The 25,424-nt window shown below is 43.5% G+C and overlaps 1 protein-coding gene across 7 annotated transcripts in view; it reads right to left on the reverse strand.

Moving 5' to 3' along the window:
• The window catches only part of LOC139761827 (sodium/potassium/calcium exchanger Nckx30C-like), a 367,624-nt gene that overhangs the window by 65,228 nt on the left and 276,972 nt on the right, over nucleotides 1–25,424 (reverse strand). For all 7 annotated transcript variants that reach the window (XM_071686345.1, XM_071686348.1, XM_071686349.1 and 4 more), the window contains one exon: nucleotides 20,290–20,313. In XM_071686345.1, the coding sequence (XP_071542446.1) occupies nucleotides 20,290–20,313 (24 nt within the window). The remainder of the gene's footprint in view (nucleotides 1–20,289; nucleotides 20,314–25,424) is intronic.

Below are 25,424 nucleotides of genomic sequence, written 5' to 3' on the forward strand. Positions count from 1 at the left end.
GGAGGGTTATCCTCGTGGAAATATCGCCTTCGAGGAAGAGGACCATTATCCAACAGGGACGGTGTTGTGGTCTTGACGGATGGCCACCTAGCAACGAGGACGCGTCTTCCATGGAACATCACCCAGCAGCGAGGCCGTGTCTTTAATGGGACACCACCTAGCAACAAGGGTGTGTTCTCGACAGAACAAGATCCTGTAGCCCCTGGAAGGAGGGAAGTTATCCTCGATGGGACAGGATCCAGCAGAGTTGTCGTTGGTTCCAAAGGACAGGCGCCCAGGATGGGTAGGATGCCTTTGACCGGTGTTCGATCCCCTAGGGAGGAGAGGGGAGCGGGGAAGGGTTCTAAAGACTATTACTGATAAGGTACTGATAACGAAGAAGAAACTGCAGGTCTCAGGGAGAAAATACGTCTACGTGTGAAAATAGTTGACACAACAAAAAAGACAATAAAAATTTGGAAGAAAAAAAAAAAAAACCAAGAAGAGTAAAAAGGATTGCGTGAAGCCTCAGGTTTACAAGAGTTCGTAAATGACCACTAGAGTTTTATGAATGAGGAGAAAAGTGGGCTTCAACATCCTTCAACTCTGCAGTTTCATTTTGTAACTTGTCTGAGAGTAATGAAGTCTGATGACACAAGTTCGATCTAGATAACGCAATAAACTTTGTGTCCTGACGTCCCTGAGTTGGCTGAATCCCCTCTGACCTTCAACTTGAGCTGCGATTGGCTACTTGTTCCACTACCACATATCTCCCGATCGTAGAAAAGTTTTGCTTGATGATATATAACATAGTCTGAACGTTCCAAAGGTCAAAAGTGCTCCTGCACGTAGGAGCTAAAGTATAAGATACTAAGCTTCTACAATACGACCCCACTGATCGAACAAATCTGTCTCTCAGCTACAATATATAATATCGTAGACAAGATTCCTGCAGCACAGGTGCTACAAACATACCTTAAAAGCTTTTAGAAAGGATGGAGAGTGACTCCTGTCGTCCTGGAAACAAAAGTTCCGACGTGTGTCATTCAAAACTGCAAGAAAAATGTGCTTGGCCGAGTCCGTGACGCTTCCAGCTTCCAGAGAGAGCAGAGAGAGCTGCCTCCAGGCGCACTGACTGGATTATCAATATTTTTTCCAGACTCTAACTTTTTCTTTCTGATGTTTTGAACGAAATTCTGAGCTGACTATAAAGAACGGCTTTGCCTTAGACAGCATCTAACTTCTTTGATTTTACGTGAAGCATTCCAGAAATTAGAGTACGAACTTAAAAGTCTATAATCCAAATGACGTCAAACTCTGGAGTGTTATGATAGTCTTCCCATTTAACCCAAAGCGACATATGAAGGGATTCACGCCAACGAGAATTGTTCACGACACAAGAGGCCAACACTGACAATGATCCACCACCACAAGCTGACCCGCACAGACACGAAGCAAACCACAGGTCTTGGTTCAGATGTTCATCCGTGAATCATTCATTCCCTACGAGTCAAGTCTGAGTTACCAGTCGAGTGGAAGGAATCCTTTGCGATACATCGATGAAATACTGCCAACGAATCCAACACGCAAGCTAGATATACTTTTCTCTCATCATGACAGCTTTAATTTAATGTAATTTCATGACGTATGATGGGGAAATTAAAGAAATGATTACGTACATTAAATATAACGAATGGGAAGAGTCTGCATTTTAATATTATTCATCGATTTTGGTTCTGAGAGGTTAACACAGGACTGAGTATCGACGGAGTAGGAACACCAGTTGACGTGGGCAGCCTCGGTATTCGGGATGATTCCCCCCAAGACAATATTCCAATATGGATTTTCAATCGGCTTCGGCAGGATAAACGGACCCTTAATACCTTCGTTTTATTATCTTTTCCAATTTCCTGCCCAGTGCAGTACCAACCTTTGTGTTGTATTTGATGAACTGCGTCGACAGTGAAGAACTGCCGTTGGGTTTTTCGGTAAAGATTCGTCGATTATTTGTGTTATTTTTAGCAATACCTGGTATCATTACATCACGATTGCATGACACAGTAACGCCTCTGCGTGTTAGCCTTATGGAGCGGAGGTCTGGTGTCCTGGACAACTGAGATATGGGACTTTATCTGTGTCTTTTCCTACCCCGCTGGTACTAGTGCTGAGAGACGTTCTACACGAGCACTGTCGGTTATGGAGGACTGTGTTGGTGTGGTGGGGATGATGGTGAGATGTGAGGAGGCAGAGAGAGAGAGAGAGAGAGAGAGAGAGAGAGAGAGAGAGAGAGAGAGAGAGAGAGAGAGAGAGAGAGAGAGACAGGATCACGCCGTTTTCATCACATTACTTCCAGTAGGGTGTGCACCAAGAGGGCCTGGTCACGCCCCTAGGGCCTGGGCCCTGCAGCGTGAGGGGTATACACCAGTGGGCCTCTCCTGGCCTGAGGGTCGGCCTGCTCCCTTTCCACTCGGATGCCTCGACCACGAGACCTGCAGCAGCAGCAGCAGCGGCAGTCGTACACTGGCTTATGACTCGCATTAATGGAAACAAATTTCTGTGGCCCCGGGCGACTCAAACCCAACCTTTTATTTCTGATCCAAAGGGTAGGACTGAACTCTACGTCTCTCGATAGTACTTTTCTCTCGATCTTCTGTTTCATATAAACCACCCTCGATCTTCCGCTTTATATAAAGAACCTGGGCCTACTATTGTTTTATATAACCCATCCGTGACAAACCATTTTCATATAAACCGTTCTGAACTTGCGGGGGAAAAAAAGTAAAGCTTTATTGGACGAGTGTTGTTTTAGTGTTGGGTTTCCAGGCGGGTGACATCATAACACGTTTGACTCCGTGGGTACAGAGTGTGTGGTGACCACACCCACCACCAACTCACTTTGCTACCACACACCACATCCCTCCATATAAAGCCATAAGGACAGGCAGACAAACAGAAAGAGACGAACAGACAGACGGGAAAAAAAAAAGGACACACACACACACACAGTCCTACCGGGCCCCCTAACCCTCCACACAAAGACAGCAACAGCAATAACACCGCGCCCCCGGGCGTGAGTGGCGCGGTGCCCCTGAACCCCTAGAAGGCTTGGGTGGAGGGACCCACAGCAATCCCACACCACAACTCTTCGCCTCCAGGAAAATGGCCTCTCGGGTCTTTCTGAATTCCTCGATCATTTAAATCCCACGCGCCTCAGATTGCTACAAGGATATACTAGACTTTATATCAGACTATTTCTTTTTTTCTTTTTTGCATTTTCCAAATATTCGTAAGCGGTTATATTCGATACCACACTGAATGGACGCCGAAGACTCTCCACATCTGGAGGTACTCCCTCTAGATTACTTGAATTCCAGGGATGGACTCCGAAATGGGTTGGACCTGAGATATCGTCCGGTTGTGCCCCCTGCTCACAAGGCTACTACAAGGATTTTCCAGTAAGTTGTCTTCAAGTCTGAAACGAATATACCGAGCAGGTGTCTGCGTGAGCCAATTATAACGTTCAAGGACAAACCAAGAATGTTTGTGGGCGGAAAAAATGATCTATGGAGTAATTATACTAATGAACTACCGGTAATTACAGCACTAAGTGGACTGATCAAAGTGCTAGAGGACTAATCATCGTATTAGTGAATTAATCATAGTACTACTGGACAGATCACAGCATAAGAACATCTCACTGTTGCAGCGAGAGCTGTGTCTGTCCGGAATCACTGTAGCCATACGACGTCACTGCAGCTATCACTGCGTCTATTCAGCGCCGCTAACGTCTATCCGGCATCACTGCGTCTATCCGACATCACTACGTCTATCCGACATCACTCACTCTATCCGACATCACAAACCTCGTAAAGGTTTGTTTTGATGACGTTCGTTTATTTCAATTAATCTTTTTACGGCTACTTGGCTTGGCTCATCCTATGGCCACTCATTCTTGTTAACAACATTAAAGACGGTTTGTTTCAATGATCCCGAGAACCCGTAGCTTCGTTCATCTCGAAGTCCGGTTTGACTCATGAAACTCATAGGTTCTTGGCTTCGTTAGCTTCGAGAATGTTTGATTCATCTCGGTTTCGTTCATACTGAGGCAGCCTGGTCTTAACTCCTCGCATGAAGCATTGGCTTCGTTAATCGAGAAGTCGTCTGGCGAGTTTGATATCAAAATGATGCAGGTTCAGGTTCCGCGTCACATGTGGGACATGTCCAACTCATCAAAGAAAACTGGATACCGAGCAGAGTAATTCAGAACCGTCTTTAAAGTTTGGGAATGGAGACATCAAACAGTCAGGTATTTTCGTGTGATTGAGATTTTAAAAAGTTCTTTACGAATGTTAAGGTCTCGAATCAAGGCAATTTCATTCATAACAACAACAACAACAACAATAATAATAATAATAATAATGATAATAATAAAAACAGTAAAAATTTTTCTTCATACCTAACTGCCTTTCCCAACTTCACGAGGTAGCGTCAAGAACCGAAGAACAATGGCCTCACTGGCATATACCTTCTCTCTAGCTGTACTGTATCGACACACCAAAGCCTAACATTCACATCCAAGTTTCATACACTATTCTGTGGTTTATCCTGGATTCTATACCCTGGTTCAGCCTACTGGCAGCACGTCGCTCCGCTCACCCTAAATACCACATCAAATTCGACACATTCTATCTAATTCATGTCTTCTTCCCTCATCAGTGTTCATGATCCGATATCCCACAGCTTCATTTTCTTCATCCTTCTAGCTCCTCCTTGGTCTTCCCGTTTTCCTTTCTCTTTTCACCTCCGACGCACAGATCACATTTCTAGGCTTTGATTCAGTGTACTGAATGGTTCCTTCCTCGGCTAGTCAGCACAACATGCTGATCCTGTTCAGTCAGTCTAACCACCATCAATGTTGTACACATCATACTTTATTTAGGGTCAAATCATTTATTTCTCTTTTTATCTCTCTATCTGTTCATCTACATATCTATATAAATACCTCCACTGTCTTGGAGGATGATCCATACGTTCTTTCTTCCAGGCATCTGTGTCCTGTGTATAGCCACACACTCATCTCATCCACACACTCCATCACTCCCATTTTCACCTCTCCCTCGTGTATCGTCCTACCACCACCTATTACTCACACAAATCACCTTCCCCAGGCCCAGCAGCGACCATCTTTCTATTCCAGGCGTCTGAAGCTTGGAAATTCGTCTTTACTGTAGTTCTTCAGTCTTTCCTTTCTTTCTTTACAATCCCATTTTTCACCCTATCCAATTCCCTCACTCCGGTCCCGAATCTTTAGCTTTTCGATACAACTTGCTCTCTCTCACACAGTCCTTCATCAGTTCTGAACGCAACGTCTTCTTTCCTTCCTTCCTTCCATACAGTGGAGGAGGCTGCTGACCTGTTCCTTCAGAGGGAGTCCTTCATATCCTAAGCTTAAGTTCCGCAGGGAATTACTTCGACGAGACGGATCGTGTCGTGTTTCTAACATTCACTTCCATGTGTATGTCTTTCATAAATGGTCGACTTAAGAGTTCAATCCAGAAAATCATTTCGCCAAAGTAGCGAATATTACCAGTGTAAAATTTCACAGTAACGGATATCGCTAAAGAATTAATCCAAAAGTAGCAAACATCGCCAGCGTAATAACCCTAAACCAACGAATTTTGCTAATGTAATATCTCTAAACTAGCGAATTTTGCTAATGGAATAACCCCAAAGCAGCGAATACGATGTCCCCTAACTTAAACACGTTTTCACATCGCCAACTTTAATCCGAGAGGAGAACCATACACACACACACCATCGTTCTTTAAGGGATTAAACTCTTAAGCATTAGCTGTACTCAGCATAATGACTCTGAATTCTAAGCATCGTCGGCACTTTACTTTAAAAGCCTCGCTTGCAAATATCGCCAATATTGGTCGATCTTCGGGGTACGAACCCCCACCAAATATTGACAGTAGTGTTGCCATCACAAGAGCTCTAACTTTGAAAATATTCAACTGTAAAATATCAAGCTCTGTTATGGCAGTTACAACCTGAGAGACGACAAGTCACGAACGACCCAGTGTTGACAGACAACAACACTAAACAAAGCCTCATGTAAACAACGCACATCGCGACACGACACGCCACCACAACACGACCAAAGATGACAAAGGAACAACGAAGAAGTAAGAGAGACTGCACGTTATTTAGAGCAGCAGGACACGACGAACTTCAACACGACCATAAACGACAATAACACGAAAGACAGGGGGGGGGGGAGTAAGCACGACACGTTGCTGCACGACCACTAACGACGTAACTAGACACGACCGGGGACGACAGTCACGACCAAGTTATTAAAGTCAGCGTCGGTCGCTCACTCAAGGGTTCAAAACTGGGCTGAGACAACTGGTATAACTAAGATCTACACCCAGCATGGAAGACACAAGTACACTGGAATTACAGTGTAGCACCTCTTCCAGACCCCGAGAGAATACAGACAGTAGCTGTACTTGCGTATTCAAATTCTACGTAAAGTAGTTCCATTTTCTTGTTTTTTTGGGGGGGGTTCCATGGCTTAATGAAGCCTACAGACTTAAAGGACACTGAGAAAAACCTCTACGAAGTTATATTTACGTGGATCCTTCTTCCGGATGCACATTCCACACTCCAGATATGTAAATGTCATTGTACTGGAATGATCTATATGCAGATGAACACGCTAGGAGAGCTAACTGACGAAGAAGAATCAAGTATTCAGAAAATGGAACGCGGTTCCCTTGATTGTATTGCATTAGAGACAGAACACCGAGGTTCTTTGGTTGACTTCGAGTCGATGCTTTTTCTTCGAAGTGGAGGTGAAGCGCAAGTTAAGTCTGTCCAAGATGCTTGGGAGACTGAGGGGATGTCTTGAGTCTTTGGGTGACAGACTCTTGGAGAGCTCTTGTAACTTCTACAGGATGAACGATTACCTCCTGACTGTCAAGCATGACTGTGGAGACTCATGGATTAGTAGGAGCTTATGGAGAGTCCCGGGCTGGGAAGGACATCTCTCTTTCCAGCATGAGGATCACTGAGCTCCTGGTGATTTACAAAGACAAATGAGGGACTCTATATTCTTCTGCTATTGAGTGAGAACCTTTGGAGACTTAGGAATGATTGGGGGCATCAGTAGACCCTGAGTGCCAACGCAGGATATTTCTAGGGCAAAATGAGCCTCAGTACACTATTGGAGGATACCTGAGAGCCTCATTAAACTTGAGAGTTTTGGAGATATTCATGAGGAATTAGATCTGTAGACTCTAAAGGAGGAAAAGGCAATTTCTGCTGAGACAGTATGGGGAAACGAGAGAAAGCCCTCGTAGACTCGTAAGTTTATAAAGCTTTCTTCTTTGTCTTGAGTACAAGTGTAAATTTCTGTAGTGTCTTATTGATTACAGCTTCTGGTGAGTGTCTTACATAAAGTAAGAACATTTGTCTGGAGTCCATGGAATACATGGATAAGAGATGGACCGTCTTGAGCCTCTCGGATAAACAAGTGCCTCACTTGCTTGTCTAAGATATATAACATCCTCCTTTGAATACTAAGCATAAGTAAGAGACTATTTCGAACCTTTAAGACAAGTGAAAGCCACTCCTCTTTTGAGTCTGCATAGGAGGGTGAGTAAGAGTCTTGGGTTCTTGGCATGAGAATATATCTTGAGTCTCTAAGAGGAGCGAGGGAATCCTCCTCAGCCTTAAAGCCTCTTTTGAGTCTCTAGGCTTTCCTTGAGTTTCTCTGGGGAATGAGCGTGTCTCCTCTGTCACTAGGCCTATCTTAAGTTTCCATGGGAAGCGAATGCATCTCCTGAGTCTCTAGGCCTTTCCTGAGTCTCTAAGTACCGCGTCTCTGATTTCAGTCTTGTGTAATGGAAGTCCCTGCGAGCATCAGCGAGATAAAAAGCTTCTCTTCTCAAGTTTCAAGAATAAGCGAGAGCTTATGCTGAGACACTAGGATAACTGAAAGTCTGACCTTAACTCTCTTCAAATCTCTAGGGCTAATGCGAGTCTCTCTAAGTCTCCAGGATGAGTGAGGGCTTCTCTTGTGTCTCTAGGACATATAAGAGCCTTTCTAGAGTCACTGAAAAAGACAGAAATACGACAGTCCCTTTGAGACATTAAGATAATTGAGAGCCTCTCTTAATCTCTTAAGATACGAAAAAGATACGAAAAAGTCTCTCCAGCAGGTGGAGGGAGGCGCGTTGGAGACACACGGGTCTGTAATTTAAGAGGTAAACAGGATAATCCAACGTTTATGATGTAATTACAGAGGACGGGTAATTATATTGCGAGGTTCATGACCCGTCGCGTGAAGTGTGGCCTGCAGGTCCATTCCTTCCCCCCTCCCATTTCCCTTCCCTCCACTCCCTCCCTTTCACACGTACTCTTCCATTCCGACCTTCCCTGTCGTACACGTCTTCCTCACCCCATCCCATCCTACACTTACCTACCACCTATCTCTCTTCCGACAAACCTCCCATGCTTCCCTTTCCTCCTGCACACCCTCATCCCCTCACACACACACACACACACACACACACACACACACACAAACACATCAGTTCACTCTCTGCGGTTATTCCATGAACTGCTTCAAAACAGTCAAATCGGATTATTGTTAAGTGACCATAATGTTCATTATCAACACTGACATAATTTTCAATTATGTTAATTCTCTCTTTATCATCCCAATCTTTTTTGTTGTCTGTCTAGCATGAGGAGAAAGAGTCTCTCTCTCTCCTCCACTCCCTCCCTCGGGTCCCCTCCACTCTCCTTTATTTCCGCCAGGAAGGGACAACTTCGCCACTCTTGCCTCTCGTCAGGACGACGAATTTTTCATCCTCCGCCAGGATCCTCCACCAAGGACCTCCATCCTCCTCCACCAGGACCCTCCAACTCCCGCTGGCACCGCCCCCCCTCCCCCCCTACTCTCCTCCAGGGTCCTTTACCCTCCACCAGGATGTTTGCCACATTCCGCAAGGGTTCCCCTTACCCTCTCCCAGTCTCCGCCTGGGTCCCCGCTACTCCCCGTATGTAAATACAATAAGATTCAAAGACTAGCTCCTGGAGGGCGAATAATCCTGGTGCCACAAGATTCCATCGTCCTCTACACAATTTCCAGACTAGGGACGAGTTGCAGTGCGGAACATTACGACACACGATAATCACCGTTCTCATTTATTCACGTACCACAAAATACGTATGTAAATGTAATTAGCGAGGCAGTAAGACCATCATCCAAAAGGCCAGGCTGTCTGTTGAATATGGTGGCCACTGGCGGCACGAGGAAAACACACACATACACTCTCTCTCTCTCTCTCTCTCTCTCTCTCTCTCTCTCTCTCTCTCTCTCTCTCTCTCTCTCTCTCTCTCAATAATCAAGACACGCGCGAATTGGTAACGTTGATACAAACCTCTGCGTCCTGCGTGCCATTTTCAGGAATGAAACAATGAATAAACAAGGACACGCAGTTCCTCCCTTGCCCAAGGCACGTCTTCCCATCTTCCCACACACACACACACACACACACACACACACACATTTTTTCCGACCATCAAAGACTTTGTTTCCTTCCTGCCATCAAAGCAGAACCTCTCACAACAACAACGTTGTTCCTTCTCTTTAGTCTACCGTCTTTCTCAGGTTGTGATACCTGTTCCTCCACTTGGCCATACACAGAGCCAGATTTGGTCGCTCAAATCAGGTAGTGTCATGGGAATTATGAGGAGGATTCAGATGTATGATATTGTCTAAATAACCTAAGGTAATACTGAAGTTGATATGTTGCCAAGATAGCACGTACTCTACTCTGGGTAAAGGAAAGTTTCACCGAGAGAAAATAAGATTCCTGTCGAGGGGAAAAGGTGTTTGATGTGAAGGACCAAATCTGTTTCAGGAATTACGAAATTCTATCGACAAAGGACGCTGAGTTATCTGGAAAACAATCTATCTTGCTGATAATTTATGAAATATTATCATCTACTCACTAATATACGAAAAAGGAAGAATGATGTTTCCTAAGGAAAGGGGCTACTTCACACAGAGTTCGATACTCATTGTAGGCTGTGTGATACTCTATTGATAACGCACGATGGTTATCAAGGACATACGATACTTTTGCATGCAGGTACGGTAATCTACTGAAGAAAGATGGTTATCTTTTGCTCGAGGTACCTTATTTGCTGTAGAAAGAGGGACGTTTCAATTGGAAAGGCTGACTTGTTACCTCCGGTCCCCAATATCTGATCTAAGAGGATCAGTATTTCACTGAAAATGGACGATATTTCATGGAAAAAAAAGAAAAACTTTATTGTGAAGAAAGTACGATATTTCCATCGAGGAACTGTCGGTATCTCGAGAACGCAGGAGTTACGAGTGTGAGGTTTTAAATCAGTGCTTCTTGAGCCGGATTTGCCAGGCAAACCCCCTCGTCCGCGTCTTTCCTCACTCCATCATCCCTAACGGCGTAAACAGACAGAGGTGTTGGGTCTATTTTTGCCCACGAGTAAAACATCTACAGGGGAAAAGGCTAATATCTGACCATTTCTATTACTTTCTCGTACAGTTTGAGTGGGACGTCACTGGAGTTTTGATTGGTGAAGCAGGAGGTTTAGCTTGAGTTTGGGATAAGGCATAAGCCGTATACTTAGCTTGAATGTTAAATGGAAACTGAGGTGAGCAATTAGCTTGGGTTTTACCCAATAAATAAGTTTTTTTTAGCTTTAGGGTTTAGCTGGAAATCTAGCTAGACGTTATATCTTGAAGCTTAGATACACGAAACAAGAATATACAAACGATATAATTTTCGAGAAAGTTAGTTCCCTTGTGGAGTGTGCAGTGTGAGGCGGGCCAGCCAGCACGGAACATACAACTTAGCTGGAATAAGCTTCCGGGCGTGGCTGGCATGAGACAGCTTAATCCGTCAAGCTGAGTACAATCATCTGTGAAGGCTGTATTGCATTCCAGTTGAATTATAGACCGCGCCCGTCACTCCACACAGGCAACCACCACACCGACACGATCATACCACACAGCGATTGTGGCCATTCCTAGAGTGACATGCCAGATTCTGTCACGTTTATGTGGTCATTCCCAACACTAAGACTCCGCAGACCACCACCACCAGTCCCTATACGGTCATACCACAGCAGACCACCATCACCCCTACGCTATCATTCCGCAACAGACCACCACCATCACTACCCCTTCATCATGCCACTACATCGGATCGTCCACAAGGGCGAACAAAATGTGAACATGAGGGATGAGGAGATTTAAAGGGGTGAAGAACATATTGTGAACATTTCAACTACCTGGAACAAAATGATATTCTTCGGGTTTTCCTTTGAAGGTAGATAGTGTGGTGGGTTCGAGTGGTAACCGGGCTGTGTGGTAGGCTCCAGTGGTGACCAGGTAGTGTGGTAGGCTCCAGTGGTGACCAGGTAGTGTGGTAGGCTCCAGTGGTGACCAGGTAGTGTGGTAGGCTCCAGTGGTAACCAGGTAGTGTGGTAGGCTCCAGTGGTAACCAGGTAGTGTGGTAGGCTCCAGTGGTGACCAGGTAGTGTAGTAGGCTCCAGTGGTGACCAGGCAGTGTGGTAGGCTCCAGTGGTGACCAAGCAGTGTGGTAGGTTCAAGTGGTGACCAAACAATGTGGGTGGTTAACAACCCGTTGCCTCCCTCAGGTCACAGCAACATAACGAAGAGAAAGAATGAGTTATCGACCGGAAGAATACAATCTTCATTTTATCCCTGCCCTCCTCACGCAAGGACCAGCCCGGCGGCCTCCCTGGAGGCCACACTTCCTTGGACTGGAGGTTGGACTCCCCTGGACTGAGGCTACACTCCCTTGGACTGAGGCTGGACTCCCCTGAAGCCTGGATTCCCCAACACTGGAGGCCTGATTCTCCTGGAAGCCGAAATTTCCTGGACTGGAGGCTTGACTTCCATGAACTGGAGGTAGAACTAACCTGGAGGCTAGACGCCACGGCACTGGAAGCTGGAAATCCCTGGACTGGAGGTCGGAGTCTCCAGGAGACCTTACGCCCCTGGTGAAGAGGGCAAACTTTACCATGTAAGCCGAACGACACCTCATTTACCCCGACTTCAAAGCCGCTCAGACTTAAGAAAAGAGAAACAGGAATGATTTCGAGATGTGGGTATGACGTTACGTAACACGTATCCTTGCCAGACGACCATCCGACGGTCAACAACCATTAGGTCCAACAACATAGAGAAGACGTAACGAGTGAGTAAATATTGTCACAGTTAAGCTGAGGGAGTTATCACCTGCGCTACCGTAGGAGAGCAAATATGGACCGAGAGGATCTGGCGCTTGTGTGCTCTGTTAATTATTCAAAGCAACGTGAATCATTCTCGGGGAAAATAAAACGAGGCTAAATATGCTTAAGAGCAAGAGAGAGAGAGAGAGAGAGAGAGAGAGAGAGAGAGAGAGAGAGAGAGAGAGAGAGAGAGAGAGAGTTGCCGGGTGCAGGATGAGCCACGCAGAACATCCTACTTTGTCAAAAAAGAGTTTCTTTATTTATCATGAAATCAATTGTTGTGTGGTGGTGGTGGTAAGTGTTCCAAAGGTGATAATAGATACATGATCGAACCCATCCACTGATCGTAAAGTTGGAGCAGTTTAAACGCCAATAACTATTACTCTAGGTTGAAAAGAATTACATACGTCAGTCACCAAGACTTTCATTGTTCACAAACATTCAGACTTTAGCTCCTCATATTGTTCCTCTTACTCGCATGACCTGATCTCACTCAGGAGTCCTCGCACCTCCTTATCTTTCATCCACTTTTCCTCTGTCAAAACTCGCATTCTAAAGAAACCTCTTTACTGTGGTGGGTCTTCCTCGGATCTTCATCTTTACCGGTGTCCCGCAACTAAAGGAATATCTTTCCGAGTACAGTCTGCTGGCTACCTTGGTATTCCTCACACACACACACACACACACACACATCAGTGCGGCATGGCGACTACGTAACCTAGACCGCCTAACCCCCCACGTCCTCGCCTTCCTCTGAGGTATATGTATATCCGCCTCAGATTCTCGCCTCCCAAAGATACACCACCGGAGTATCAGAATGCTGAACCCTCCCTGTCTCTCTCTGCCACACACACACGTCGCGTATATAATCCTTCGAATAATCCTTCAGTCTTGGTTCCTTCTCCCACATGAGTAAGTCTTGCATGGCCGCTCGAAGCCTCTGTGTCATCATCTCCCTCAATGAACTTGTGCTTAATGCTATGCTGATGACATCACCCACTTCCCGTATTCCAGGCTTATAAATTCTTCATCCATTATCCAACACCCGGTTCCCTCATGGTATATACACACACACACACACACACACACACACACACGCTCCGAGCTTCAACGTATACCTGAACCCACATCCTCAGTCCTGGCTCTGTTCTTGGGGACTTCATCAAAGATTTAAACTCTTGACAAATCCCACTACCAATTACGTGTCACAGGTTCACTGTTTTCCACTCACACCAACTCCTGTTGTGATGGAGTACTTCGTGAAGCCTTCTTGATCTCTCTAGTCACTAACTCGTTTTGTAACAATGATAAAAAGTAATACTTCGATGCCATTTGGGGTAGTTGGTTGGTTGATTACATCAGCTTTAGGTCTATCGACTGGCGGGGTGATTAAGGTCGCCAACTTAACTCTGTAGACACCAGTGGAAAAATCTTAATTAATCCCCTCTGGTGTTCAAGATAATCCTACGACCATACACACTTACTGCAGATATAGACCTTGATTTAGGGATTTGTCTTGGAATTTCCATAAGCCAGAGGATGCGTCTGTTTCACCTAGCCTCGTTGGTTTTCTAACAGGAAAGACTGCTCTGGATTTCCATACACTCCACACCCAGCAACACCTATATATACTCCGTCGGCAACACCTTTCCTCCCTCACTACCCCATCACCAGCCTCTGGCCCTCTCCTTCATCAGGTGCACCTCCCGTCCAGGCAACGCCCTAGCAACCTCGCCTCCTACAGTTCTGGGAATGGACGGACCAACCAATCACGGCTCCCCTTCGTCTCGACTCCCTCGTCCTCATTGCCTCTAATAGCAACAAGACACGGTATTTCGCCAGCAGCACATTCATCTCGTCCCTATCATAACTCTCCCCTTTCCCTCGTCTTTTCCCTACCTGCACGCAGCGGGCGGCCTCCCAGTACAGTATTAGTTTGTTCATACGATCGTCGAACCTCGTACAAACCTCCCCACCACAAGAAACAGGCAACATGATCACCACTTCTTTTCTTTCGTGGAAACGCTTCTCTGATTAGAGTACCTGTTAACCACGGGGGCATACTATCCCCTGTGGGAGAAGAAAATGGGCCCACTCACATACACCACGTACACTGTACAGTGTACATGTGCCGTGACCATCCATGGCCTTGGGCTCCCTACCGCCATGGCTGTTGGCGGAGGAATGTCCCACAACTAGGCATCCACCACACAGCCTGCTGCTCAGGATCAACGGAGGGAATAATGTCCTCCCTGTATACTGCTGACTAATTAATTCCCACTGTCATTCACCACCGGGATTTCTCCCGCACAGTAACCGAATTTTCCCCCTGGCCACGCACAACGCATGCCTCACTCTAAAACACGGGGGGTAATGTTACGCAACCCGGATATTGTACTCGTACATAATTACGGGTTGTGTGATTTACTGTCTCTTCCTGGTTGTACTGTATTCCACAAAAATCATGTAGGTCTTGCCGCAGTGGAGGTATTCCATGACATTTCTAGTCTTCTGCCACTCTGTACTTCATTGCTATTAAGTACTGTATTTCTACGGCACACAACTGTACCTTTCGTCGTATTCAATGACTCAAAAACTTGTGTACTATGATGTACTCCAGGTCGCTAATCCTGGGTAAACATCTTGGTCATGTAGGTCGCGAACCTACATCACAACAGTGGCAGATCTTGGCCGGCCCCGAGTCGAACCCGCATCCACTCGACCCATCACAGGTGCTTGGCTTGTAGAAGGGGGATGGGGCGTTGAAGGGGGGGTGAGGTGGTACTTTCGTCCAATCTTGGATAGGGAGATTCGACCAGTTTTGGAGGGGAGACTCGACCAACCTTGGAGAGAAGACTCGACCAACTTCGGAAAGGGTACTTGACAAACCTTGGAAGAGGAATTCAACCAATCTTTGGAGGGATCTCGACTAAATTTCGGGGAGGGGAAGTGGGAGATTTCGACCAACTTCCGAGGGGGGATTCGACCAGCCTTGGAGGAGGAACTCTCCTAATCTTGGAGGGCTAAATCGATCGACCTTGGAGGGAACGGGGACGGTAAAGACCACACACACACACATATATATATATATATATATATATATATATATATATATATATATATATATTATATATATATATATATTTTTTTTTTTTTTTTTCATTCACTGTTTAGACCTAAACATGCACCGCTCGTTTGCCGGCCCTTAACTGCAATCACCCAGACTTTCATCTCCTGAAATCCCTCTAATTACCCATGAACCGTTGTTAAGAGGCTCGCTGTAATCACACCCAAGTTGTCTGGTCCTGAACACACTGTGTTTTCAGATCATCCAGCGTCTGGCATGATGTAATCATATCAGGTCATTTGGGCAGCGAACGATGCAATCATTTCAGGGTATGCAAGGCCTCTACTGAGGGTAATCATGATATAATTTTTACGTCCCTTGGGAGGTTAAATATAACTCTGGGTCACGTGAAAGGTCACATGATATAATTCGACGTCACTCAGGTCAGTTATACTTCTAGACCCCTTGACAGGAGACGTGATTATAATTATACGTCGCTTGGGAGATCAAATGTAATTCTCGGTCACTTGAAAAGCTACATGGTATAATCATACGTCATTTGGGAGGTCAAATATAATTCTAGGTCACATGATATAATTCTACGTCACTTAAGAGGTCAAATGTAATTCTAGGTCACTTAAGAGGTCACTTGGGGTTGTGTAATATGTCATTATTTCTGGGTGATTGGAGTCCCGCGTTGTGTGAGGGATTTCAAGAATGATGACAGGTACAGAAAGGGAGGGGCTCCGAAGACAATACAGACGTGGGAACGCAAGGACCCGGGTTCGAGGTTAGGATAAAGACACATCACCCGACCTTACTGCTTCATCGGCAACCCTCAGGGTATCACAGAGAAGATTGCTTGAAGAAGTAAGACCGTCTTGGCTGCTTCACTAGTCTTCCCTTAAACCAATCAGTGCAGAATAATGAATACGAACCTTTATATTAAGCTTATCACTTATTATATTTACGAACCTTTTATATTAAGCTTATCACTTATTATATTTACGAACCTTTTATATCAAGCTTATCACTCATTATATTTACGAACCTTTATATTAAGCTTATCTATCACAAGTTGGACTTACCTTATTGCAATACGACAGTTGGAATGGCCAACTCCAACACAGTGACGAGACACTGGCAGCAAAGCTTAAGGATTCACTTAACAATACGCATATAATACTAAAAAGTCTTATCATAGAGATAACCGTAATCATCACAATGCACAGTAGCTTATCAAGTCCTCTCATGCTATCTAATCTGTAGTAATTAGAAAGAGATGCAAGGAAAGAAATAAAGTGAAAAAAGATATATATATATATATATATATATATATATATATATATATATATATATATATATATATATATATATATATATATATATATAATGGTGTGGCTATCGCTTACACCGTCAGGAGATGATGGTCTTGGGTAGGAGGAGGTAATCATTTTCTTGAGTCGAGTAGGAGAAGTTTATGAACAGATGCTTCCCTGCTTTTGGAGGGAAGAACTGGGTTGAAATTAAAAGCTCCCAAGTTTTTCGCGCTAGTACAAGACCTACTTCAAGGTATTTGTTATCAAAATTTTACTGTTTCATAGCTTTAATTTTTTCTTCATATATTTCGTTTGAAGCTACAAAGGTCAGGTGTGGTGTGATGGCAGAAGGCCAGAATGTCTTTGCAAATGACTCGCTTATGAAGTTCACTTCAAGGTGACTGAGACAGATTCGATCCTCATATTGAAGCTTCCAATGAAGCAGTATGACCATCATCCCCCGCAGTGGCTTCGAACTTTAAATATTCGTCTCGAGCAGTTACGTAAGTACGAAGCTTCGCGGCAGGCAGATCAAAGCTTAAGCTTGCTCGTGTTGAGTCCAGGAAAGGTGAACTAAGTGAAAAAAAAAGAAAAAAAAGAAACAGTTTAATGAAACTGATAAAAACGAACTCAGGGAGATAATTAGCAACAGGAGTGTAATGATATGGATCAGAAAATGAGGAAGAAATAGATCACTTAGTTTATTTTGTCAATGAAATGAATAGAAAACGAGATGGAGAAGTAATCAGCAAAAATGAATGAAAAGGGTGATTGACGGAAGCGTGTATACGTACTAACACAAAGGGATTGGGATAGGACAGGGGAACAAGGGATGGGACAGGCAAAGAAAACCAGAGACGGGATAGGTAAAGAAGCCAAGGGATGGGATAAAAAAAATTACAACGAAAGGAATAAATAGATAAAGAGTCTAAGGGATGGTTTGCATCAAGAAAATTCTTTATACATAGATAAAAAAGACTAAGTATTAAGGAAAATAACTGAAAGCAAAGATTGAAAAATAAAATGCTATCTATCATACCCCACGAGAACGAAAGAGGATGAAAAAATTATAGAGGGCAATTGGTGAATACGAAGGATATCGAAAAAGAAGCAAACTTTAGAAATGAATGAGGATTTTTATGAAATGAAATATTTTATAAACTTAATACTAGAATGATGAAAATCATCTTGAGAGAGAGAGAGAGAGAGAGAGAGAGAGAGAGAGAGAGAGAGAGAGAGAGAGAGAGAGGCGGAAGGAAGAATGAAGGGAAGTGGACGGGGGCAATGATGGGTGAAGATGACGTAGTGATGATGGGGAGACTTGATGATGGGGGGACAAGATGGGGCGAAGACCAAAGAAAGAAATGACCCCATGAGGATAATACTGACGTCACCATAATGGTGATGATAATTATAATGACAAGGATGATGATGATGAAGATGAAGAAGAAGGAGAAGAGAAGAAGAAGAAGAAGGGGGACAAATGAAACGCAATTACGAAAAAAAGAAGCTCATAAGAACAGATAAACAGACAGATCACTGCATAAGAATAGACTCTCTCTCTCTCTCTCTCTCTCTCTCTCTCTCTCTCTCTCTCTCTCTCTCTCTCTCTCTCTCCAGACTCCACAGAAGGAAACATGAAGAAGAACACATCACTGGGCAAATTAACTCAAGAAATAGGTAGTGTCAGTGTTCTGGACCAACCGTGGCTACCATGGGTTTGCATGCGCAGACGACGTACAGTGAGGGGGAAATGAGGCCAAAGAAGCAAGCAAATGATGGGGTGGGAGAAGGTGGGGAGGAGATTATGGACGGGGGGGAGCAGGGAGTAAGGGGAGGAGTAAGTCATGATGGTGTGGGGGAGATTGGGGGACGGTGGGGTTTGGGGAGGTTTACGACTGTATGGGGGAAGGGGTGGAGGCGACAGTCCATGTCTATCGCGGGTGATGGGCGGAGAATGGTAGGGAGGGGGATTGAGGCGAGGATAGGGAGGGTCAAGCTACCTGTGGTGCTAAGGCAAGGGACAGGAAGGAGACACAACCTCAAGGCCAACAGGGCGAAATAAGAGGGATTTACCCCTACGTGAGGCACACCTACAAAGGGGTGGCGGAGGGTGTTCAAGTAGGGGTAGGGAAAGTCATGATGAAAGCAAAGGGGTTAAGGGAAAGCCAGGAAGCAGAGCTGAGGGCACAAAAAGGGGAAATTTCGTGTTAAGGGGAAATAAGAGGACCATTTAGCTCACTGGAATCTGTAGACACCAGGAAGTAGGACTGGCTACAGGCAGCTCCTGGTCTGAAGTCTAGGTTAATGTTTACTTGATTCAGGAATTTGGGGAAGAAAAACATTGATGGTGAGGGAATTTTCGGATTGGGCAGGGGAATTTTTTATCCATTTTAGGGGAATTTCAGACAAGGTTAAGGGAAATTTTAAGCCATTTCCAGGGAATTTTAGAGTATTTCAAGGAAATTTCAGACTATTACAGGTAAATCATACTCTATGTTCAGGGATATCCCGGGCCATCTTTGAGGTATTCTACACTGAAAAGGATCTAAGGCAACCGTCAAGGAATTCAAACCTCCGTTTTCATGAGGTTTAAGATATTCTCAATAATCGTATTGAAGAATATTCGTCGAAGAGAAAAAAAAATCACCTTATTCATTATATTTCTGGGTGGGAGGGGGCACTGTTCTTAAAAAAAGGGGGGGAGGGAATGGAGGGAAAGGGGGAGGCTGGATGGAGTCTTCGAGGAGGAGTTTTGGGTTGTCATTAAGGAGAGACCAGTGGCTTATGTTATCTAATAAGATCACAACCCATTTGGATCCTGTCTGGCCGGCCACTACAGGACCAGATCCCATGCTCTGTGTCCAGCTGCTGCACGGGAAAAAATAAATAACTAGATTCCTAACTATGTAAACTAGCAACAGAAATCAACGATGAGCCGTAAATGCAGTCAACAACAACAACAATAATAATAATAATAATAATAATAATAATAATAATAATAATAATAATAATAATAATAACAATAATAATAATAATAATAATACAATAATCTTATAATGAAAGACATACGTTAATCTCTTTTTAACCAAAGGCCTGGGAAGAAAAAGAATAGTATGCTATTAATATGCAAATGGTGAGCAATGAATCTGACGTTTATCAAGGCACTAATGATGTTAAAGTGTGCAGAACATAATGAAAATTATGAATGATAACTGGATGACCAAGTATAATGATGATGAAAAGGGGTGTTCTAACGCAATAATAATAATAATAATAATAATAATAATAATAATAATAATATAGTAATGATAATAATAATAATAACAATGATAATGATAATAATAGTAATAATAATAATAATTAGTATGGGTAATGAATGGTAATAAAGGCAATCATAGAATGCATTGATTAAGATTAAACTAGAGAAACGATGGTATAAGACCATATATATATATATATATATATATATATATATATATATATATATATATATATATATATATATATATATACTAATGGTAGACTTAATGAATATAATATATATAATTTATATACTAGTGGCAGACTCATGCTATAAACATTTCTCATTTCCCGACTCACCAATGCTTGAGCGGCGTTTTGGTGCTGGAAATACAATGGGAGTTAGTCTCACAGGCTGAAGTAATAGTAAGGGGGGGGGGATGACTATGGCTAAGAGCATTATAAAGCCTAAGAGTCTTATAGCTACGAGGTATAAAGCTCGGGCACTATAGTACTCGAGAGTCTTATAACTAAAAGGTATAAGGCTCATAGCATTTTAGTGCATACAGAGCCTTATAGATAAGAGGTATAAGGCCAAGAGCATTATAGTACCTAATAGTATCATAGCTAAGAGATATAAGGCTAAGGGAGTTTACAGTGGCTAAAAAGGTATTATAGCTAATGGTATTACAGTGGCAAAGAATTATACAGAAGCAGAGTATTATAGTGATCATTACAGCTACAGTATCATAGTGGCAGAGAAATATTGACAGAATCATACTAGGAGTATCATAGTGATAATTACAGCTACAGCATTATAAGAGTGGAAAATTATAGTGATAATTATACTAAGAGTATTATAGTGACAAAATTACAGCAACAGCATTATAGTAATGGAGAATTATAGTGACAGAATTACACTAAGTTTATTGTAGTGATAATCAAATCTACATCATTAGTGGAAAATCACAGCGACAGAATTATACTAAGATAATTACAGCTCTAGCACTACAATAGTCAAGAATTAGAGCGACAGAATTATACTAAGTGTTGCAGTAGTATAGTGTGAATCTGACAGTCTTATGGAAGAGCCTTATTGCAGGGGGGAAAAGCTTTATTACCTAACTACAAGTCCAACATGGCGCCACAGAGGATGGTAGTCAGGTCAAAATCTAAAAATCTGTGCCTAATCATTTGAATCATTTTTCTTATTCTGTTTTTTACCGTTCTTGCTGATCGTTCATCTAGGTTTGTATCAGCGTCAATACTGTCCAACTTGATTGATAGTCACTGAAAATAAACTGTAGGAAATAGTTTATATAAATTGAGTATTACAGAGTAAATGGTTCATAAGAATAACCTATCTATAGGTTTCCAAATTGACCAGACCGATCACCTCGCGAAAGTGGCAGATTTGGGTGTTAATACCGGGGTAAAACAAGTTAAAAGCCTTTGTTTTTGTAACATTAAGTTACGTAGTTAAGTAGGCATGTCTCATCAAAGAACATGAAATTCATAATACAGGTACAGAATACATAACTGTATCACGTATGGATGGCACTTTACTACAGCGTCAACTTCCCAATCCTTTAGATTTAAGAGGTAAAAAAAAAAAGCTATGGTAAAAATTATGGTAAAATGTCTTGGGCTATTTAACTTCAGCTGGGGAGGAGGAGGAGGAGGAGGAGGGAGCTACTTTTAACAGGAGGTTACAGCAGCGCACTAGTATGTATCTACACAGCAATATATATATGGCGTGGCGACTGTACTAGCCTGTTAACTTGTCTACTGAGGAAGTGTGATGAGTGTGGGTCTACTGGTACGACTCACACTGAACTAGCATGTCTCACACTACACCAACTGTAACTACCCTCTTAAGACTAAACAGCCCTAATTACCTTGTCTAATGGATGACTCACATGTATATATATATATATATATATATATATATATATATATATATATATATATATATATATCTGTGTGTGTGTGTGTGTATGTGTGAATACCAACCTGACATGTATTAATACATCTACCTAAAGATAATTACATATTCACTGGAGAACGAATGAAAAACGCTCCCAACAGAGGGAATGGCTAGTTTTCTTGTTCCCTTTCTTACTTTTAAATGAGGTTTGTGATTGGCCATTAAGGACGCACCGAGAGATAAAGATGAACTAAACTTCCGGACGCAATTCATATCGCCCTTGAATATCTACAGGAAGGACTCGTATCTACAGGAAGGACTCGTATGTGTACACAGTGTGTCTAGCTGGACTAAGTGTAGACTGGAAAGGACTACACTGTCTCTCATACACATGTATCATTATACTTTTCCGTGCTTCTGAGGTCGTCCGACTTGGAGGATGTGTATCAGTGAAATGAGCCAAGTGTAAACGCTCTGAAAGGCGAGGGAAAGGACAAGGAATCGCAGCTTCGTCCAGACCTGCGTCAAATATGATATGGGTTCCTGGCACGCGACCATAAGTAAAAGTATCTGCTCACGTGACCCGGTGTTGCTAACCTGGGTGGAAGTGTGTAAACCTACCAGGTTCTCATTATTATTGTTTGGGTCAAAATGTGACGGAGTTACGTAATCGCGCGGGAGTCAAAACTGTGTATATTTCACAGAGCTATTTCATGTATGTCAGACAACGTAGAAGCACGTAACAACATTTCAAGTTTGAGGCAAATCTACCGTAAAACAAAAAAGTTTTGATTCTTTGAATAAATTTGCGTTCGTAAGTAATAGAGGCCATCTTGGATGGTGAGTGAGGAGGCGAGACACTGCTTTGAAACGAGGGAAACCCAGGGGCCATCCTCGTCAAGCTACGTGGTTTCAGCGTTTTTTTTTCCCTTGCGATTTTTTTTTCCGACAAAATAAGCCTCATTTACATAATCATAACAAAAAAACTGGCGAATGTCTAAATCTTACAGAAAATTCTCGATCAGATACGTCATGATTCATAAGTTTCTGCTGATATATTTCGAGCCAATTCTGACCAAACACGAAACTCTTCTATTTTTTTCGTACCAGTGTACCATCGTGGCAGGTGGGGGTCGGGGGTCATCAGACACAATTTTGAAATGGGGACGAACCATGGAACATCCTAGCCAAGTTTGACCTAGATCGGCCCAGTAAGTTTGGAGAAAATTGGAATGTGAAAATTGTTATCGAACGAGGCTATTCCAAGGTAACACAGGGTGTCTTGGATGGTGGTCTGTGTGGCCCGACACAAGTTCTGAAAAGGGACCACACCACACCATCTATGGACCATCTCAGTCAAGGGTGGTTAACATTGGTCCTGTAGTTTTAGGGATGATTATGTAAACAGTAAACAACAGACAACGACCAACGGTAAAAGTGATGGCATGAGCGGAACGGCGCGGCATTTTACTCAGACGAACTCGAAATAATAACACGTCGGTGACGTAAACGTGTGATGACAGCACGAAGACACTGGCCTGTGGGAGAGAGAGAGAGAGAGAGAGAGAGAGAGAGAGAGAGAGAGAGAGAGAGAGAGAGAGAGAGAGAGAGAGAGATTCTCGTGTAGAGTATTTCACCCGGGGAAAGAATTTCTCGAAAAAAAAACGACCCAAAATCCTCAAAATGTTTTAAGTCTTATCACAGCGTCTCTCTCTCTCTCTCTCTCTCTCTCTCTCTCTCTCTCTCTCTCTCTCTCTCTCTCTCTCTCGATGTAAAAGACTTTTCACTGTATCACGAAGGGTCTGACCCCTTCGTGCTGAAGGTCGTGGCTTACTAGTCGATCCGACGAATTATTCAAATTATCTACATTTTCGTGACCAGAAAGGTCAAGACCCAACAGGGGCATTTACACCGCGTAGGTCACAGTCAGGTCCCGTCTATCATTACAGGTCTGTTACTGTGGGTAATGAGGGAGTTTGGTCGTCCAGTTTGTACCGCTGGTCATATCTCGTGGGTCATGTGACGACCTGGTTGGCTTCGTGTGTCTGGTCGGTCAGGGTAAGATGGACCGAAGAAGAAGAAGCCCTTGGCTCAAGCAACGAACCAAAATCATTGGGGGTATTTGCAAGGCAGATTATGTGAGAGGGGGACACCTCTACGGAATCTATGGAATATTCTGAGTCTTCGTTGAATATTTTGAGTCTCCGTTTCCAGACAGCTTTAAGAGATACTGGGTGATTTAACCTGCTCTAATCTCCTCGGTACACCTGCTTATTATATAACATGACAGATGATTGACCCTCTCTTGCACCCTCGGGGTATCTCCTTACCATATGATTTACCCCATCTCATTCCCTGGCACCTCCTAACCAAAGGACACGTCAGATGTTTTACTCCTTCGCTGCCCTCTGGGGTACCCCTTAAGGCATCTCTCCCTTGTCCCCCACAATCCAATAATCTCTTCCTTTTCTTTTCTTTCTCCTAGCAAACGTTCCTCTATATACAGTCCTCTTTCATTCTTCTTCCTCTCTCTCTCACTCACTCGCTCAGATCTCCCTCTTCATTCGCATTTTTTTCTTAACTGGGTAATTAAGAAGGGGACAGGGAGGGTATTGGTGAAGGGAAGGTTCAGTGGAGAAATACAAGTGAGTTACATAGTGTAACAGATGTATGGTCAAGGTTATGCTGAAGTGTGGAAGGTTTGATGGATACGTATTTCTGGTGCCTTATTAATAACACCCTGGCTGCTGGGGCTGGGTATCATGATGTTTGTTAGTTTGGAAAGAAAACTGGCTATTGACTGTGTATTTCACATGATGACTGGAGCCTCTTTCAGGGCTTTGAGGCTCCGTGGTAGCCAAGTGTGTTGCTTACAAGTGCTGCTGGCCAAGTCTGGGATGTATCTATGGTTCGTGTCTCCTTTGTCTTCTAGTTTCTGTCATATTTCTTTTGTGCTGCTTCTCGTAAGCATGAACCACTTCATCTTTTTGATCTGATGTTCCTCGGTTTCATCAATGTAGGGGTATGTTTTTAATGTGGGACACAGAGCCTTACTTTGTATCCCTGTACTTCAGTACACGTGATTTATAGGCGAGTTCGATGGGTACTGGTGAGATCACGATGGGGGACGATCAGAGCCTTTACCAGATGTAATTTCTGCCTCTTCAGCAGGTGCCAGTATCAGTATAGGTTAATCAGGGCTGCTGCACCTCGTACCTCATGATGTAAACGTGTGGCCCAGGATTTTACAGCTCTTCTTGTGTATCGTTCGATTACCTTCTGTAACTGTGTCTCTGGGTTTTAATCTCCCTAGCACCACAGAAGCTAATCTGTTCATAAGTTTGTTTTAACGTTTCCATGCCTTTTTCGAAGCTGATAAGTCTGGACGCCTCTGACTGTACAAGGTGGCTGTGTGTTCTGGGAATGTGTCTCAAAAGCTCTACTTTCATTTCTTTATGACTGGAAATTATTGCTTCGTCTCAGGTAAGTGCACTTTTTAGTTCTGCGGCGAAGTTTCCATTACTCCGGAAACCGTAATGACTCTGGATATAGAAGCTGTTGTCTTCAG

This window comes from Panulirus ornatus, chromosome 42 (assembly GCF_036320965.1).
Source record: "Panulirus ornatus isolate Po-2019 chromosome 42, ASM3632096v1, whole genome shotgun sequence".
Lineage (NCBI taxonomy): Eukaryota > Metazoa > Arthropoda > Malacostraca > Decapoda > Palinuridae > Panulirus > Panulirus ornatus.